Raw genomic sequence first — 19,520 nt, 5'->3', positions numbered from 1 at the left:
CCACCAATTGTGCAAGTTCTCCTACTTGAAAAGATTACAGAGGCCTGTAATTGTCAACATGGGTAAACCTCAACCATGAGAGACAGAATGTGGAGAAAAAAAATGAAAATCACATTGTTTGATTTTTAAATAATTTATTTCCAAATTAGAGTGGAAAATATGTATTTGGTCACCTACAAACAAGCAAAATTTCTGGCTGTCAAAGACTTCTAACAAGGTCAATCGAGGTCTACACTCACTACCTGTATTAATAGCATCTGTTTTACCAACGACCCTACAATATCCCCGAGGACATCTCGAGACCACCGGGATCTACGTGGATAGTCAGCCCACTCAGAGTACGACAGAGGCGGGGAAGGGAAAGAAAGGGAAAGAAAGCAAAAGCGCGGATGCTTAGTGTGAAATATGAATTGTATTCTTATATTTAATCTTGCACCCTTCTGCACTCTTATGAATTTAGTCACTAGAATAGAATTTTTACTGACACCTACAGGTCAAGGCCTGTCATCACTTTGTATATAACACACCCCTTTCGTGTTCCCGCCTAAAGTTTGTCTCCGCCTAACTTCTATTAAATACCATCACCGACCGAGCGGACGGCGTATCTGGTTGAGGGAGCTTCACGTGGACAGCTCTATCCGTCCGCTTTCCCCCCCTTCTTATGAAGGGTGGGGGCTAGCCAAGGGGGCTAGCCAAGAACAAAGGAAGCGGAGCGAGCAACGACCATTTTGAGAGCGGTCAGGATGAGGCCTCCCTCCCAGATAACCTCCATCGGCCGGGAGTCAAAAACTACCACGTGTTTTGCTGCTTCCTCAGTATGAAGATTATTGTCGAGGCAACCCAGCTTTGACACTTAGTTAAGGAAACAACCACACAGAGCACCGCTTCCGAGTATCTTCTTGACCAATGCCATATCCATCACCGACAAAATGGACGATTTGGAACTTCAGCTTGCTACCAACAGCTTTGTCAGGAACTGCAACATTATTTTCATCACGGAAACCACAACCTCCAGGACTACACGGACACTGTGCTTTCCTACATCAAAAACTGCACGGACAACGTCACTGTTAATAAACGGATACAGGTTTTTTCTAACCAAAAACCCTGGATGACCAGTGAGACACAGGCACTCATCAAATGCAGACAGCCCCAAAACGTCACAAAACGTTTGGCCTCCGTTATTCTCAACAAAGGGTACATATAAAAAGTATTGAGATGAACTTTTGGTATTGACCAAATACTTATTTTCCACCATGATTTGCAAACAAATTCTTTAAAAATCAAATAATGTGACTTTATGGTTTTTTTTCTACATTCTGTCTCTCATGGTTGAGGTTTACTCAGGTTGACAATTACTGGACTCTCTCATCTTTTCGAGTAGAATAACTTGCACAATTAGTGGTTGACAAAATACTTATTTGCCCCACTGTATATGCAAGAAAATACGGTATATGTTCATTAATATCTATTGTCCCTGTATTAAATAAATCAAACTCAAAATCAACCTTAAATATTTGAGAGAAAAATCATCTTATTTTGCCTTATTTAAATTATGCGAAAACCGTCTATCACATAGTATCTGAACAATTAAATATGTAAAACTACATATCAATTTAGTAAATGAATGACTTATGGTTTTTGATATGTAAATTAAACAAGTTAATCTACTGTGATAAAACAACCAAAAGGAATAACTCCATTAACCATTAAAGGGTTTGGCATTCGCTTTAAAAATATCTGGCACTATCTAGCACTGTGAATGGGTACAATGTTGTTAGGGTTATTAGTCTTACATTATTATATATTTGTTTGCAATGAAGAAAGTACTTCGCTTACTACATCTTAAACGCCTGCTTGCAACGAAGTAAATGTTTTGCTCCTTAATTAGACTAAACCAGGGGTGGCCAACTCCGGTCCTCGAGAGCCGCTATCCTGTGTGTTTTCCATATCTCCCTCTTCTAGCACACCTGAATCAAATGACCAACTCGTCAGCAAGCCATCCAGAAGATTGATACCGATCCTGATTATTTGATTCAGGTGTGTTGGTGGAGGGAGACATGGAAAACAGACCGGATAGCGGCTCTCGAGGACCGGAGTTGGCCACCCCTGGACTAAACAAAAGGGAAGCCGAATCCACTTGGACTGCTGGAATGTGGAGAAGATCCTTCGGCTGCACATGATACATGATCTTCAGTTGTTTTGACTATTTGACATCTCACTTCTGTTTCCTACCCCTCCCTTGAGAGCTGAGACGTCCATTGTAACTAGGGTCCTTGAAGCTAATAAACGAGGAAAAGATGCGTGTGACGCCAGAATGAACCTGGGCCTGAAGATCTGAAAGGTTCGATTCTCCTTGAAAGAAAACCCAGAAGATTGTCTTGTCTCTTTATTTGTGCGTACATTTGGGAATGCCTATTGGTGAACCTATCAAATGTCTAGACCCTGATTTCAAGACAACTGAGACTTTTTCAGTCTTATTTCAATGCAAAAACATGGTCTTCTTTTCAGGCCAGTACAGTAAATGATATTAAATGAACTGGATGTAGGTATGAAAGTGTAAAGAATACTTTTTGATTATTTTTTTAGTTAAGCATGTTCATCTTTTGAAGGCTCATCTGGCTACATTCTTCCTAGCAAGGAACTGTATTTTATTATTTTTCCGCCCACACGGAGGAAAGGGAAGCATGCATTTTAACATTTTCACTTTATATATATATATATATATATATATATATATATACATATATATATATATATATATATATATATATATATATATATATATATATATATATATATAACCCTCTGAAAATACACCAAAAACAGGATATTGGATTGGAAAAACATTTTTATTTCACCATCTATTGGATTGGTGTGGATAACTTTATTCATCCCGTATTCGGGAAATTTCGTTGTCACAGTAGCAAGGGGGTGAGGATGCAGAAATAGGAAAGGCATTTTAGACATAAATAGATAGGTAATAAGTGGGTTAATAAATAAATACATGAATAAATATATATATATATATATACATATATATATATATACACATATATACATATATATATACATATATATATATATACATATATATATATACATATATATATACATATATATACATACATATATATACATATATATACATATATATACATATATATACATATATACATATATATATATATATATATGTATCAGTGGCGGGCGGTCAGGGCCTTCAAGGCCTTCTCTGCTGGCCTAAGAAATATCTGAATCATATTATATTTTGTCCATCAATACGTACTTATTATTCCAAATGGTCTGTTAGCTTCCTTTCATTGTTTTCCCACTGGTTGCACTGCATCCAGATGTGTTTTCATATTGAAGCATTTAACCAATCACATTTCAGCCATTATTTGTTGCCAGATCAGATCTGCCTCAAAGCCTGCACAATCAGTTCTTGCGGGCGCTGCTGCATTAAACTAGACTGTTGCTTTTAACCAATCAGATTTCGAGTTGGCAACCCCACAATGATTTTTCATAGGCGTTAGCATTTTGCTGGCTGGGACATGTCATTGCTTTCACAAACTATGATTGGCTAGTAGGCGGGCCAAAGCAGTACCGAGGCAGCCGAGATCGCAAACTCCACCCACTATGGCCGACAGAAGCAAAAACAAATAGATTCTGTTTGCTCACAAAGCTATTTTCTAGACCGACTTTTTCAGGAAAAAAATGGACATCATTAAGAAAGGGCGGTCAACTCCGAAGCTAGCAAGCCTGTTACAGCCGGGAAAATGGTGTGCGGGGCACTTTCAGCGCGTTAACTTAGCTCCACAAGCAAATAGTATATTGTTGTGTTGATTTAATGCCTTTTTCAAAACGGACTATGCCGGAAATATGACAGGACAGGCTCGACTTTCATCATTAGCTTCGATGGCGATAGGAAAGAAGGAAGAAAGAAAGGAGGATGGATTTTGTGTAAATAGGATTTTTGGTGAGTAAAATTACAAATATGGCTATATTCCTAAATAATATTTCAATTGTGGGCCAAGTTCTGATATCTGAAAAGCTCCAGTGTTTGTATTTAATCACAAAATGCTGCTAGGAAGTGGATTTTACCCCAGTTTAATTTTTGGCGTTTCACCATTGACGTCCATCGCTGTCTTTTCCCGGGAAAAATCACCCTACTGGCCTGGTTGTAATGTCTCAAAAGTTCCAGTATTTGTATTCAATCAATAAATGATGCTAGGAAGTGGATTTTTACCTAATTTTAGTATTTGTGCATTTTTTGTCATTTCACGTATGGACGTATCGACGTTCATCGCTGTCTTTTTACCGGGGAAATGATACTCCGGGCCCGGTTCTGATGTCTAAAAAGCTCCAGTATTTGTATTTAATCAATAAATGCTGTTTTTGGCTGGATTTTACCCCATTTTCGGGCAATGTTTGCCCGTACGCCATTGACGTTCATCGCTGTCTTTTCCCGGGAAAATCACCCCCTGGCCTGGTTTTAATGTCTGAAAATCTCCAGTATTTGTATTTAATCATGAAATGCTGCTAGGAAGTGGATTTTACCCCATTTTTGTGCATTAATTTATTGATTATTTTTTATGTGTCGCAGCTGTAGCTGCAGTACAGGTTTTATAGCCATAAAATAGTTTTTGAGGGTTGGATTGATACGTTGAAGGCGCTACCAGAAAATGCACCGCCCGCCACTGATTTGTATAAATAAAAAAATAAAAATAAAATCAGACTTAGGCTTGTCATCATCATTGACTAGACAAAAGCCTAATTGTCATCATACCCAGCTGCGTATGACGAAATTGAAGGTGCTTCTCCACGAAGTGCACTTTTCTCAGGCAAGGGTTCAGACTTGCTGGCATTCTGCCGTGATGGATACATCGCATCACCTCCCGAGCGCAACCAGCTCCCGGCGACTGCGAAGGTTTGCCTCATATATGTATATACATGTATATACACATATATATATATATATATATATATATATATATATATATATATATATATATATATATATATATACACACACATATATATATATACAGTGGTACCTCGACGATCTTAATCCGTTCCGGGACTGAGATCGTATGACGAGATTCTCGTAACTCGAGCGGACGTTTCCCATTGAAATGAATGGGAAACAAATTAATTCGTTCCAACCCACTGAAAAAACACCAATAACAGGATATTGGATTGGAAAAAATGTTTTATTTCTTCTAATTCGCCATCTATTAACAAAGTAACACATAACTAGTGGTTTAATAGTAATAAAATGTGTTTAATCTAACTAAAATTGGGCAGATTTCGCCGACGGGAGACAGAGACATTTGGGGGTTGTGGGGGGTGGGGTTCGTTTTTTTTCCACGACAACGCACTCGTAAACGGAACAAACAAATTTAAATTAACTTGGTTTAATATATACAGACACTCAAACATACGTTTAATGTAACTTTACACAAAACTGAATTCTAATTTTGTTGTAATCTTTTGTTACCTTCGTTTTCCGGGTTGGCGGTTTGCCACGCCTCCACCCTCACGTTCGCTATCGATGGGCTGTTTGCTGTTGTACTACGTATTCCCTTCAAAATATTCCGAAAATGATTCACACAAATGTCCTCACAATAGGATAACCCACGACCACTTGCCAACGAGAAATAGTCTTGTAGTACATTTTAGCGATCGCTCCGCTGCTCATAAAGACCGGCTCGCAACTCCTTCGTCGTAATGGCTCTGGTTGCAACCGCTTTGAACTGCGCCTATGAGAGAGAGTTGCGACCAGAAATATTACAAAGAGGGAATTGCGAGCCAGTGCCGCTGATGTTCTTAGGAGCAGCGAACGAGAAGTAATATAATACTCCTTGTATTAGATAATAAAAATAACAGGAAATGCAACAGCTCAGCTCACCCACGTATTGATTGTGGGTAATGAAGTTTCATTCTGAGAAAGAGTGCCATTGCCTATCGGCGTTGTATGCACGAGTATACTTCATTACCCAGAAAGCCAACTTTTTGTCCGCGCATGCGCGTTGTGCGTTTCCTGGTCGATGCGTAGGAGGAGAAACTCGTCTGAATTAATCGTTCAGTGCTCGTAGATATTGTTATACACGAAAGATATGCAAAAAAGCTTGGTCGCATTACGAAATTTTGATCGCATGACGGGCGAATTATTCGATCGAAATTTCCGTCGTAAGACGAGAATATTGTATGACGAGCGGTCGTGTGACGAGGTACCACTGTATATATATTGGATTGGATTGGATTGGATAACTTTATTCATCCCGTATTCGGGAAATTTCGTTGTTCCAGTGGCAAGAGGGTGAGGATACAGGAATAGGAAAGGCATTTTAGACATAAATAGATAGGTAATAAGTAGGTATACATACATATATATATATATATATATATATATATATATATATATATATATATATATATATATATATATATATATATAAATATATATACATATATATCAGTGGTGGGCCGTCAGGGCCTTCAAGGCCTTCTCTGCTGGCCTAAGAAATATCTGAATCATATTATATTTTGTCCATCAATACTTATTATTCCAAATGGTCTGTTAGCTTCCTTTCATTGCTTTTCCCCCTGGTTGCGCTGCTTCCAGATGTGTGTTTTCATATTGAAGCATTTAACCAATCACATTTCAGCCATTATTTGTTGCCAGATCAGATCTGCCTCAAAGCCTTCACAATCAGTTCTGCGGGCTCTGCTGCATTAAACTAGACTGTTGCTTTTAACCAATCAGATTTCGAGTTGGCAACCCCACAATGCTTTTTCATTCGCATTGGCATTTTGCTGGCTGGGATACGTCATTGCTTTCACCAACTTTGATTGGCTAGTAGGCGGGCCAAAGCCATAGTGAGGCAGCCAGAGATCGCGAACTCCACCCACAATGGACGACAGAGGCAAAAACAAATGGATTCGGATGCAGATTTGCTCACAAAGCTATTTTCCAGACGGACTTTTCCAGAAAAAATGGACATCATTAAGAAAGGGCGGTCAACTCCGAAGCTAGCAAGCCTGTTACAGCCGGGAAAATGGTGTGTGCGCCACTTTCAGTGCGCTAACTTAGCTGCACAAGCAAATATATTGTTGTGTTGATTTAAAGCCATTTTCAAGACGGACTATGCCGGAAATATGACAGGACAAGCTCGACTTTCATCATTAGCTTCGATGGCGATAGAAAGAAGGAAGAAAGAAAGGAGGATTGATAGTGTACAGTAAAAAATAATTATTGGTGAGTATAATATGGCTATATTCCTAAATAATATTTCAATTGTGAGCCCGGTTCTGATATCTGAAAAGCTCCAGTGTTTCTATTTAAGGTCCAGTGTTTGTATTTAATCACTAAATGCTGCTAGGATGTGGATTTTACCCCAGTTTAATTTTTGCCGTTTCGCCATTGACGTCCATCGCTGTCTTTTCCCGAGGAAATCACCCCCTGGCCTTGTTGTAATGTCTTAAAAGCTCCAGTATTTGTATTCAATCAATAAATGCTGCTAGGAAGTGGATTTTACCTAATTTTAGTGCCGGTCCTACTGAGAGGGAAACTGGAAGAGGCTGGAGTAAGGAACCACCTAGCCGCATGGATCATCGACTTCCTCACTGACAGACCACAATATGTGAGACTCCAGGACTGTAGGTCTGATGTGATAGCTTGCAGCACGGGGGCCCCACAAGGCACAGTGCTCTCCCCACTCCTCTTCTCCCTCTTCACATCAGACTTCGAACATAATACAGACACCTGCCACCAATGTTCCCTCTAATTTTTCGTTGGTCTGAGCAGAAAGTCAACCTCCCTGAGCGCACTGAGTACCAGTGTGAGCGACATCATCGGTACTCGGATGATTCGCCTAAAGACGTTTCGCCGACGGACGTTTGACAGACGGGCAGGTCGCCGAATGGACGTTCCGCCGAACGTTCATTCGGCCGAACGGAGGTTTCGCCGAAACGGGATTCGCGCGCTCGCCCCGCCCCCGGATCGTGTGTGTACAAGTTTTTCAACGTCGGCCCGCGGGCCATATACGGCCCGTTAGGATTTTTAATCCGGCCCGCCGCCGGTGTTGTCCAAATTATAGTAAAAATCAATGTTAGTCTACCATCAATGGCAGCCCGGGAATAAGCACTCTTGGGCGGGCAGATGTAGCAGAACCGAGCCATAAAATGACAGCAATCGGGTCAAATCCATCCTAAAACAGCATTTAATGATTAAATACAAATATTGGAGCTCTTTGGACATTAGAGCCGAGCCCAGGGAAGTGAATTCCTCGGTAAAATGTCGCGATGATGTCGCGATGGAGGCAAAAAAATGTCCATATACGTCCATTCGCCAAACGGCTCAAAATGCTCTCAAATTCGGTAAAATCCAGCTGAAAACAGCCTTTAATGATTAAATACAAATACCGTAATTACTCGAATATAACGCGCACTCGAAAATAACACGCAGGTAATTTTGGGCCAAAAAAATCTGGAAAAACGCAGTACTCGAATATAGTGCGCACCTAAAATTTCCCGCTGACGAAAATCAGAAATCTTACCTTTTTTTCTTCGTTTCACGATTGTTTTGTTCAAAACCGGATAGAGAAATCTTCAGGTACGAGCGTGTCGAGTGTCGTGCAGTTGGGAGTTATGCGTTTGAATTTTAGGGCAATAGATGATACACAGAGTGGACAAACATATCATGTAGACATGTTATGTTGCAATACCTTTTAGACTTCCTTGAACATTGACTACATTTCAATTGACAATACCATGTTTTAATTCAAATATCTATTGTCATTCTCAAACAAGAAAAGGAACATACAAATTGAATAAATAAATGATTTGAAGATATGCACAATGGAAAAGACTATCACATGTAACAAGGGAATGTACTGCCCCCCGCTGGACATATTTTTAAATACAAGTATGTACTACACTACAATGTAGTATTCTACTTTCCAGCTTATTAATGCAGGATTGTGATGTTTGTGAGGCTTGACGATCTTTAATATGCGTGTATTTTGAATTCAAAGTTGGAAATTGCACAATGTCCGTGCGTCAAAGTGAGTTTGACAATGCTTTTTTCGATCGAAAATTTGTAATTTATTTTAGTTATTGATTATAACACGCACCCCCAACTATTGGAATTAATTATATAGTAAAAATATGCGTGTTATATTCGAGTAATTACGGTACTAGTATTTGTATTTAATCATTAAACGCTGTTTGAACGAACGTTCATTCGGAGACCTGTCCGTCTGTCAAACGTCCGTCGGCGAAACGTCTTTAGGCGAATCATCCGGTCACGACATCATCATTGCTCGCTATGGGCACACCAGTATCACACCTGCCACAAGCAGGTGCATGTCAATGTTCCCTCTAATTTTTCATGTAAAACATGCTGTAAAACACGAAAAACATAAGTGGACAGAGCTACTATCACTGGCTGCCGCTTAAACGGCGCCATCATAAAGAAAGGGGTAAAAAAAAAAAAAAAAAAATCCGTTTTTTTTTTACTGCGCGCCATAGGATTGCTGCTGCGCAGAGAAGACGAGAGTAGTGCGCAATTGCGCACGCGCGCAGCTTAGAGGGAACAGTGCCTGCCACCTCCAGAAGTTCTCTGACGACACTGCTATTGTTGGACGAGACACGGACGGGAACGACCTGGAGTACAGGGGAGTCATCACAGCCTTTGTTAACTGGTGTAGGCAAAACCACCTCTACATCAACACCAGTAAGACAAAGGAAATGGTCATCGATTTTCGAAGGAATCCTGAACAGACCACTCAGGTGAACATCCAGGGTACAGACATTGAAATCGTGGAGAATTTTAAGTACCTGGGTGTTCACCTCAACAACAAACTATACTGGTCCACAAACATAGATGCCCTGTACAAAAGGGGCCAGAGCCGCCTCTACCTACTGAGGAGTCTACGGTCCTTTGGAGTGTGCAGGACACTGCTGAGGACTTTCTACGACACTGTGGTGGCATCTACAGTGTTTTATGCAGTGCTCTGTTGGGGACGCGGGAGCACGGAGAGGGACAGGAACAGGCTGAATAAGCTAGTCAGGAGGGCCAGCTCTGTTCTGGGCTGTCCTCTGGACTCTATGGAGGAAGTGGGAGAGCGGAGAATGCTGACCAGGATGATGTCCATCATGGACAGCACCTCCCACCCCATGCATGAGTCTGTGGAGTCCCTCCGAAGCTCCTTTAGCAATAGACTGCGGCACCCTCATTGCAGGAACGAGCGCTTCCGCAGATCCTTCCTACCATCAGCTGTCAGGCTCTTTAACAAAAAAATGGCTGAGTGTTAAGACCTACCGTATGCATGCATGTACATTTATGTGTATGTATGTATATATGTGCTAAGCAACACGCTTATTTATTCATATATTTATTCATGTATTTATTTATTAACTTACTTATTACCTATCTATTTATGTCTGAAATGCCTTTTCTATTCCTGCATCCTCACCCTCTTGCTACTGTGACAACGAAATTTCCCGAATACGGGATGAATAAAGTTATCCAATCCAATCCAATCCAATTTTTTGTCATTTCACGTATGGACGTATCGACGTTCATCGCTGTCTTTTTACCGGGGAAATGATACTCCGGGCCCGGTTCTGATGTCTAAAAAGCTCCAGTATTTGTATTTAATCAATAAATGCTGTTTTCGGCTGGATTTTACCCCATTTTCGGGCAATGTTTGCCCATGCGCCATTGACGTTCATTGCTGTCTTTTCCCTGGAAAATCGCCCCCTTGGCCTGGTTTTAATGTCTGAAAAGCTCCAATATTTGTATTTAATCATGAAATGCTGCTAGGAAGTGGATTTTACCCCATTTTTGTGCATTGACTTATTGATTATTTTTGAGGGTTGGATTGATACGTTGAAGGCGCTACGAGAAAATGCACCGACCGCCACTGATATATACACACACACACACATACACACATATATACACCGTATTTTCACGACTATAAGGCGCACATAAAAGTCTGAAATTTTCTCCAAAATAGACAGGGCGCCTTATAATCCAGTGCGCTTTATATATGGACCAATACTAAAATTGTTATCACGATAAAATAAAATAAATCCGTCGATAGGACAACTATGGCAAGCAGCCCCCGACTCTACTATTTTCCCGTAGATAAAGTACTGCGCAGTGACTGCTGGGATATGTAGTTTTGTTGTTGTCAATACACCCAATGGATTGTGGCCTGCCGATCGGCATCAACACTAGCTAGCTACTATTTGCGAATGGACTGGCCTGGCGATCGGCATCAACACAGTTGCGAAGCATGGAAGACAGCCTTGGAATACTAGTTACGGTAGCTACTAGCTAGCTACCATTTGTGAACGGATGAGGCCTGGCGATTGGCATCAACACAGTTGCGAACCATGGAAGACAGCCTTGGAATAGTTACGCTAGCTACTAGCTAGCTACCATTTGGGAATGAATTGTGGCCGCCTGGACCGTGCGGGTGTAGCGTGCATTTGGTACATGTAGCACCAAATTAGTGTGTTCGCCGTTGTAGTATATTGATATTATTAGTGCAAAGTTATCACAGCCGTCAACCTGGGTGTATTGACAAAAGGACTATTTATCCCAGCAGTCACTCCGCACCGGAAATAGCGTCTGTGGCTGCTTTCGTAGACAGCGCTATTACGGTTCGATAATCATCCATAAATAATATATATGCTATGCCCGGCTTCACGAAAAGTGGCAGGCAGCGCCGGGCTTCTTACGCTACGATTTGTGAATGGATTGATGGAAATGACGGTGACTCTGAGAACGAAGAGAGGGGAAGGCTCGTTTGGGCAATTGTTTAATTCGGACACAGATAATGAGGACTTTGATGGTTTTGTGGGTGATGATGATGTGAGTATATTGTCAAATGGCTAAATAAAGTACAACCGAACTCAGTCTTGCTTCCGTTGCCTTTTTAAAAACGTGTTTTTAGCGTGCGGGTGTAGCGTGCATTTGGTACATGTAGCACCAAATTAGTGTGTTCGCCGTTGTAGTATATTGATATTATTAGTGCAAAGTTATCACAGCCGTCAAACTGGGTGTATTGACAAAAGGACTATTTATCCCAGCAGTCACTCCGCACCGGAAATAGCGTCTGTGGCTGCTTTCGTAGACAGCGCTATTACGGTTCGATAATCATCCATTAATAATATATATATGCCATGCCTGGCTTCACGAAAAGTGGCAGGCAGCGCCGGGCTTCTTACGCTACGATTTGTGAATGGATTGATGGAAATGACGGTGACTCTGAGAACGAAGAGAGGGGAAGGCTCGTTTGGGCAATTGTTTAATTCGGACACAGAAAATGAGGACTTTGAGGGATTTGTGGGTGATGATGATGTGAGTGAGTTGTAAAATGTCTAATTAAAGTACAACCGAACTCAGTTTTGCTTCCGTTGCCTTTTTAAAACATGTTTTTAGCGTGTGGGTGTAGCGTGCAAGAACTATATTTCCCAGCAGTCACTGCGCACCGGAACCCGGAAATAGGCTGCTTCCGGTAGCCAGCGCTATTGCGTTTCGATGTTCATCCATATATAAAATATAATATATATGCGTGTAATGAAACGGTGCGTGTTTTGTGTGTCTAAAATACAGAAATAGCACTCGTTACTGACACTGCGCCTTAAAATACAATGCACCGAATAGTCGTGAAAATATGTATGCACGCACGCACGCACGCACACACACCGTATTTCACGGAGGGGAGAGAGAGAGAGAGAGGGACAGAGAGAAAGCGGGGAGAGAGCGAGAGGGGGGAGAGACTTTTTGCACAGCAACGCGCTCGTAACATAACATAAACAAATTTAAATGACCTTGGATTACGATGCAGACACTCAAAAATAAGTTTAATCTAACCATACACTAAACGTATTCCTAATTTTGTTTTAAAATTTTATACCTTTCTTCTCCCGGCTTGGCATTATTTGGCCTGCCTGCACCGTGACTTTCAGGTGCAACCTATCGAGGGTTGTTTGCTTTTGTCTTCCCTTCAAAATATTCCGAAAATGATGCACACAAATGTCCTCACAATAAGATAACGCACATCCATTTGCCAAGTTGCCCGGGAAGAAGTAGTCCTCTCGTATTAGAGAACAGGCTCTGCCATTCGCACTCACTAACGGAAAAAAAACACTGAAAATATGCAACGCCCCACCCAGTGCTCGTAGAGACATTACACGAGGGAGTTGCGACCAGAAAGACAGTGCCCATGATGTTCTTATGAGCAGCCTCTTGCGTCCGCTGTATGCTCATATATCAAAATTTGACTCGTATCTCAAGATAAATATTTGCTCGAAATTTTACTCGTATCTCAAGTTAAATATTTGCTCGAAATTTTACTTGTATCAAAAGATATTTGCTCAAAATTTTACTCGTATCTCAAGATAAATATTTGCTCAAAATTTTACTCGTATCTCAAGATAAATATTTGCTCGAAATTTTACTCGTATCTCAAATTGCATGTCACGTCCCACCTGTGTGGAGTTTGCATGTTCTCCACGGGCCTGTGTGGGTTTCCTCTGGGAACTCCGGTATCCTCCCACATTCCATAAACATGCATGGTAGGCTGATTGGACACTCTAAATTGCCCCTAGGTATCGGTGTGAGTGTGCATGGTTGTCCGTCTCCTTGTGCCCTGCGATCGGATGGCCACCGATTCAGGTTTTTTTTTTTTGCTTTTTACGTTTATAGACGTCCAATCCAATTTGACCAGAGTGGGGTGGGCAATCATTCGATCGCTGCCTCCCAGTCAAAATGGATTGGTGATTGATTGCCGTGAATTACAAACCTGATCTTCTTCACCCAATTTTAACCTTTTAAAATGACATGATCAAGTCAATTTCTAATAACGTCATCAGTTCGGGAACATCCTGAATTTACATAATATGAAGTTGATAGGTTCATGTCTTTGATTCGAGAATGCATATTTATTGGAAAATCAGATTTTTAAAATGACACTTACCTTCAAAGTAGACGTTTCCAAGGTGTAGTATTGCTGCAAGCAGCTTGAAAATTTCGTAACACTGTTGATCCGAGAACGTCAGAATTTTCATGGCAGATCGAATTCGCTTGAAGTCCTCAGCATCATCCCTCCCCTCACATGTCATGCACTCACCCTGTAAAATCATAAATTTAGTCTTTAAATGGAAAGCGTATCATTCCAGACTTGGAGGCTATTTGGGACTCAAAACTCTTTAAACATAAACCCAGGGTTGTCGAATTTTACACATTTTAGTCCATTCTGACGTCCTATGCCACACCTTACATTTCTCACTTCACTAAAAATAGAACTCAGCCATTGTCAAACTGTAAAAATAAATTAAGCCATTAAAATATGAAAACCGTTCCATTTACATTTGACTGTAATCTAAACTGTAAAGTGTGCATTTTCTGTACATGGTTGTCCGCCTCAAAAATATTTAAAAGATGTATAAGACAATTTGAGGTAGACTTGCTGGTGTGTTTTGATTTAATTTCCTGCTGCATGGTCTAAAAGCACTTGAGATCAAGGTAAAAACTGATGGCCAGACATTCTTCTTCAGGATCTTCTGATAAACAGCAGAATTAATTTTTCTTTGTTGTCCACGTCCTGAGGAAACACAGCAGCTCCAGATCATCACATTGCTAACACTATGGTCTCAAATAATGTACCTTTTTTATGTTAGATGTATGCGGTTTAAATTTTGACTCATCAGTCTACAGAGTGATTCTCCAAAAGTCTTGAAGTTTATTATGGCCAATGTGAGAGGAGCCTTTTTTTTCTTTTGTGATTGGAGTGATTTGCTCATCGCACCCTGGGATGCCACTTTGGGCCAATGTCTTGTGGTGTCATGAACAACGACCTTAGCTGAGGTTAAAAAGGCCTGCATTTCTTTCTGTATGTTTTCTAGATTCTTTTTTAACCTGTGTTATCGTCAGACTCTTGGAGTAATCTCTGTTGGTTGACCACTCAATGGAAAGTTTGCCACTACTGTAATCTTTCTTCACTTTGTGGCTTCAACTTTTGCTGCTTCACTACATCGCAATTTTTTTCTTCTGGAAAACAAAGTTCAAAAAAATAATATTGTAGTAACAATAGGGGTCATCCTACTTCGCGTTTTTTTTATTATCACAGCCATGTCTGGTTTACAATATCCACGATATTTGAGGGATTACTGTATTCCCAGTTTTCTCCATTTCTTGATAATGGCTCTCTTACAGTGCTTCGCAAGAGCACTATAACCTAGGAAATCCCTTTCTATTCTTTTCCACACTTACAAATTTCAATATTTTTATTCTCATTTCTTTCATAAATAATTTGGATCGTGGCATGATCTTTTGTTTCTTAGGATTTTGTAGATTACTACACTTTGTCCAACAGTTCCTTTTTAAGTGATTTCTTGTTTCAATAAAGATGTTGGCAACCAGGTGTGTGTGGCCATTTTAGTTGGACTCAGGTTTGCCAGAATTGTGGTTACTAACAGTTTTTTTGTGATTTGATAGGGAGGGATAGCAGGGGAATGGCTTTTCCAATTTATCGAATCGCAACCTGTGAATCGTTATACAAATCGTACCTCGCTCTCGTCTGCTAGATATCAAAATTGCTTTAAAGAACTGAAACCTTTGCGTTTCATAGCACTCTATGCAGCATACAATAATATTGTTTGTTAATTATTTGCATATATACAATCCTAATTTAATATTGATTAACTGTTAGTGTTTCAGCCCAACTATTTTGGCCTTTACTGGCAAGCAAACAACTCGATGCTTGCATCGTCTATTCACAAAAGGTTAATAATTCCATTTTTTCAGGAGCGGAGAAATCCTACTTTGTATATGATGCATCACTTTAACACATTGAACAATACAATACGTTAAGCTCAACACTGCAAATACAATAAAAGGCAAAAGCTTCAAGCTATTCACGCACTCCAACCACCTCTTGTAAGAATTTTATTGTATACATTTACAAGACAGGAGATCAACCTGACTTCATTTATATATAACACTTTCAAACACACAAAAAAAACCCTAAGCTGTATCGGGCTATATAAAGCCACACACACTGCACAGGTTATTGAGAGCGTCATTCTAAGTCAATGCCTTTTTGTCAAATTCCAGGCATTGGATCATCGATGGAATCTTCAGGAGGTGGCATAGGTGGCAGCAGAACGAGCTTATGCTGGAGGTTTTCGGCACACAAAGAACACGATGTGAGTGGGAGTTGTGACTGCTGTTTCTTTTTTGTATAAATGTTTTATACAAGGTTATGACACCATCAAGACGATTGCCAAATTCGATGGCTTTGACGATGTTGTCATCAATCCAAAACAAAGCTGGAATGAGCTCGCTCGCCATATTCTTCAGCGCGGGGTTTTCTTACTCATCTTTCTTCTTTGAGTTGAAAGGGCGGTGCCTACCCCCTGTTTGCCAGTTTCAGCGCAAATTTAGACTTTTTATGAACGCTTATTGTTTTGGACACATGAAAAATACTACGATTCACTGAAGCCGCGAAGTGGCAAAGGATGACTGTACTATTAGTTACTACATGTTTTAGAAAGCAACTGTTTTAAGTGAGTGATTCCCAATACAATATATTTTTCTACATCTATATCTATGAACATAGTGCCGGACTGTAAAGAAAAAAGATTAAACGTTTTACAAGAAACAGTACAATCAATTCTAAAGCAAATGTTGTCAGTTTACACTATCCTACCTTGATAAGGAATTTATAGCCATTCGCATCTTGGAGACCGAGATGTTTCTTCTCTTCTGCTGTGATTCCAGCCAGCATGCAGTAAAAAATATGGTAGTTTCGTTCCTCCTTGGCCTGAAGTTGTGAAAATAATTGTTAATATTGCTCACAGATAAGGTTAAATTTTTTAGAATAGCATCAGAACATGTACAGTGACTCAAACTGTGTATTCCCTTCGCATCTTTTCAGGGTACAACAGTGAAGAATCCACAAGACGAAAATGTAGTGAAGACAATCTACAGATTGTTGAATTATTCAATGCATGTTACTGTCCCTGAAAATATTTGTAAACACAGGCATTAGAGCCATTACTAAAAAAAAATCATCTAAATGTGTACTATGTGCAATTTTTCTTTTTTTCACAATTTCATGTAAGAAAAAAAGAGTTACTGTTAAAAAAATTCAAATAAATGGAACATAATAAATCAAAATTGACCTGATGTAGCCTTAAAGCCATGATGTTTCAACTTGCTCACTAACCATCATCCACACTGACACCCCCCCAAGATTCATTTGAGAAGAATCAACACAGCCACACATCAGGAAATCTCCTTAATTCCTCCAAAGCCATTCTTAACTATTCTGTGACTCGCAGGTTTGAGATCACACACACCTTTCACTCACAATTCATACCTGAGACATTATAACACTAAATGTACATTTGTATACGATTGATTGTGTATTTAAAGCAGTTAGCTCATTGAACTGATGTCAAAGCTGACCCTGTAAATGTATAAAATGCTGCTTAGTAAGGTAGTTCACTCACCTGATGGCAGACACGAGATTTCTCCAACAGGTATTGCTCAACACGAGCACCCTCAATTGCTCCAGCATCATTGAAAATAATCTCCAGATATTTTCCAAAACGACTGGAGTTGTCATTCCTGATGGTCTTAGCATTTCCAAAGCCTTAAAAAGTTTTGATTTACAAAAGAAGCCTAAACATTCGCAACTATTTATAATTTTTGTGAACCATCAATGATGGCGCTGTACCTTCTAATATAGGGTTGGACTCCAAGATCTGTTTTTCAATCTGTTGTTCAGAGCGCTCACCACTAATTGCTGCCAAGTACTGCACGATCAACTTTGTGCTTTCAGTCTTGCCCGCTCCAGACTCTCCACTTGGACAAAGAAACACTATTTAAAACATACATTGGCTGGTTTCATTGGTCCTGCAATCAGAGTTTTCTTAAGGAAAAATAATCCAACCTGATGATGCAGCATTGGTTCCTAAAATAACGTTTCATGTTGAAGTAGCAAGATTCAGCCAGGGCAAAAATATGTGGAGGGAGTTGCCCAAGTTTTTTACCATGATAAAGTCTTACCTAAAGGAAAGTACAATGAAGAGATGAAAAAGATGGTATAAAAATGAATGTAATTAAATGCATGGACTTTAGCCTCACCTGGTCATTTGAATATATCGGGAAAAATTGGTAGGGGTTTACTGCCACCAGGACTGATCCTGTGTAAGTCTGAAAGATATGTGTTCAGGTGACCTTTATTACAGTTCCTAAAACAAATTTGATTATGTTATACCATGCTCTAGGGCAGGGGTGGACATTACGTAGATCGCGATCTACCGGTAGATCACCAAGGAACTATTGTTAGATCACCACAACAATAACATTGTGATCCCTCCGCTCTGTCAATTTCCTTACCTAAGCTCTTATGAATTAGGCATGTCCGCAGTAAGCTTTAGCATTGATTGAAAGTGGATTTCACCTCTGTTCCCTACCCCTAATAATTGCGGAGCTTTGTCGGTGGCCTGTAAAAAAGGTAGATCGTGGAAGGTTAACTCCTTGAAAAGTAGATCTTGGACTAAAAAAGTTTGAACACCCCTGTTCTAAGGAAACTTAGGGTTAATAAGTTCTGCAAAGACTGCTGACTGAATTACAGTATTATATCATTTCAAGTATAACGTGTACATAGACGTACAGCTTTTGTGTGTGCAAATTAATTATGTACTATATTATTTTAGGAGTTAGCGCATCGGCCTGGCTCCACTGTGTGGAGTTTGCAGGGCTACCAACTACTCCGGAATTTCAGGAGTTTCTCCAGAAATGCAACGCAAACCCCGGGACTCCAAACAACCTCCTGTAACTCCAGAAATCCCCAAAAATTTACACTTAATTTTTTTTTCAACCAACCATTTCGGAAAAGTAGCAGATTTTCAATTTAAATCCCTCGAAATTCACTACGGCTTGCGCCATCTTGATTCAACTGCACCGTAAACCGGAAGAATTCGGTAACACAAGTGCATTGTGAATCATCTGAGTTCCAAGTTCTGACGAATGAATCGTCTTGTGTGACTTCAGCGTGGCAATCGATTCGGAATCGATAGCATAGGTAGCTTCTATCACTTTAACATTTTCGTTTTCATTTTTTTTCACAAGGGAACTAAGCAGTGGCGGTCCGTGAATTTTCTTGTGACGCCTTCAGCTATCGGAATCAATCCAACCCTCAAAAACTATTTTATGGCTATAAAACCTCTACTGCAGCTACAGCTGCGACACATAAAAAATCATCAATAATAACCTCATACAATTGAAATATTATTAAGGAATATAGCCATAATTTACTCACCAAAAATCCTTTTTAACTGTGCACAATTTCCACCCTCCTTTATTTCCTCCTTTTCTATCGCCACCGAAGCTAATGCTGAAAGTCGAGCCTGTCCTGTCGTATTTCTGGCATACGTATTTATTCGATTTAGTGCTGAAAATGTTCGTTTCCGGTTGTGACAGGCTT

At 40.1% G+C, this 19,520-nt stretch overlaps 1 protein-coding gene across 1 annotated transcript in view; it reads right to left on the bottom strand.

Annotated features, from left to right (window-relative positions):
• The window catches only part of LOC144085801 (unconventional myosin-VIIa-like), a 28,283-nt gene extending 10,090 nt beyond the window's left edge, over window positions 1-18,193 (bottom strand). Inside the window, exons 1-6 of the mRNA XM_077615456.1 lie at window positions 18,176-18,193; window positions 17,982-18,097; window positions 17,766-17,893; window positions 17,539-17,681; window positions 16,734-16,847; window positions 14,001-14,154 (exon numbers count right to left, since the gene is read on the bottom strand). Coding sequence (XP_077471582.1) covers window positions 14,001-14,154; window positions 16,734-16,847; window positions 17,539-17,681; window positions 17,766-17,893; window positions 17,982-18,019 — 577 coding nt within the window. The 5' untranslated portion in view covers window positions 18,020-18,097; window positions 18,176-18,193. The remainder of the gene's footprint in view (window positions 1-14,000; window positions 14,155-16,733; window positions 16,848-17,538; window positions 17,682-17,765; window positions 17,894-17,981; window positions 18,098-18,175) is intronic.
• Window positions 18,194-19,520: the final 1,327 nt, after the last annotated feature.

This window comes from Stigmatopora argus, chromosome 12 (genome assembly GCF_051989625.1).
Source record: "Stigmatopora argus isolate UIUO_Sarg chromosome 12, RoL_Sarg_1.0, whole genome shotgun sequence".
Lineage (NCBI taxonomy): Eukaryota > Metazoa > Chordata > Actinopteri > Syngnathiformes > Syngnathidae > Stigmatopora > Stigmatopora argus.
The sequence above is the reverse complement of the archived record's forward strand: the minus strand, read 5'-3'. Positions and strand labels throughout refer to the sequence as shown.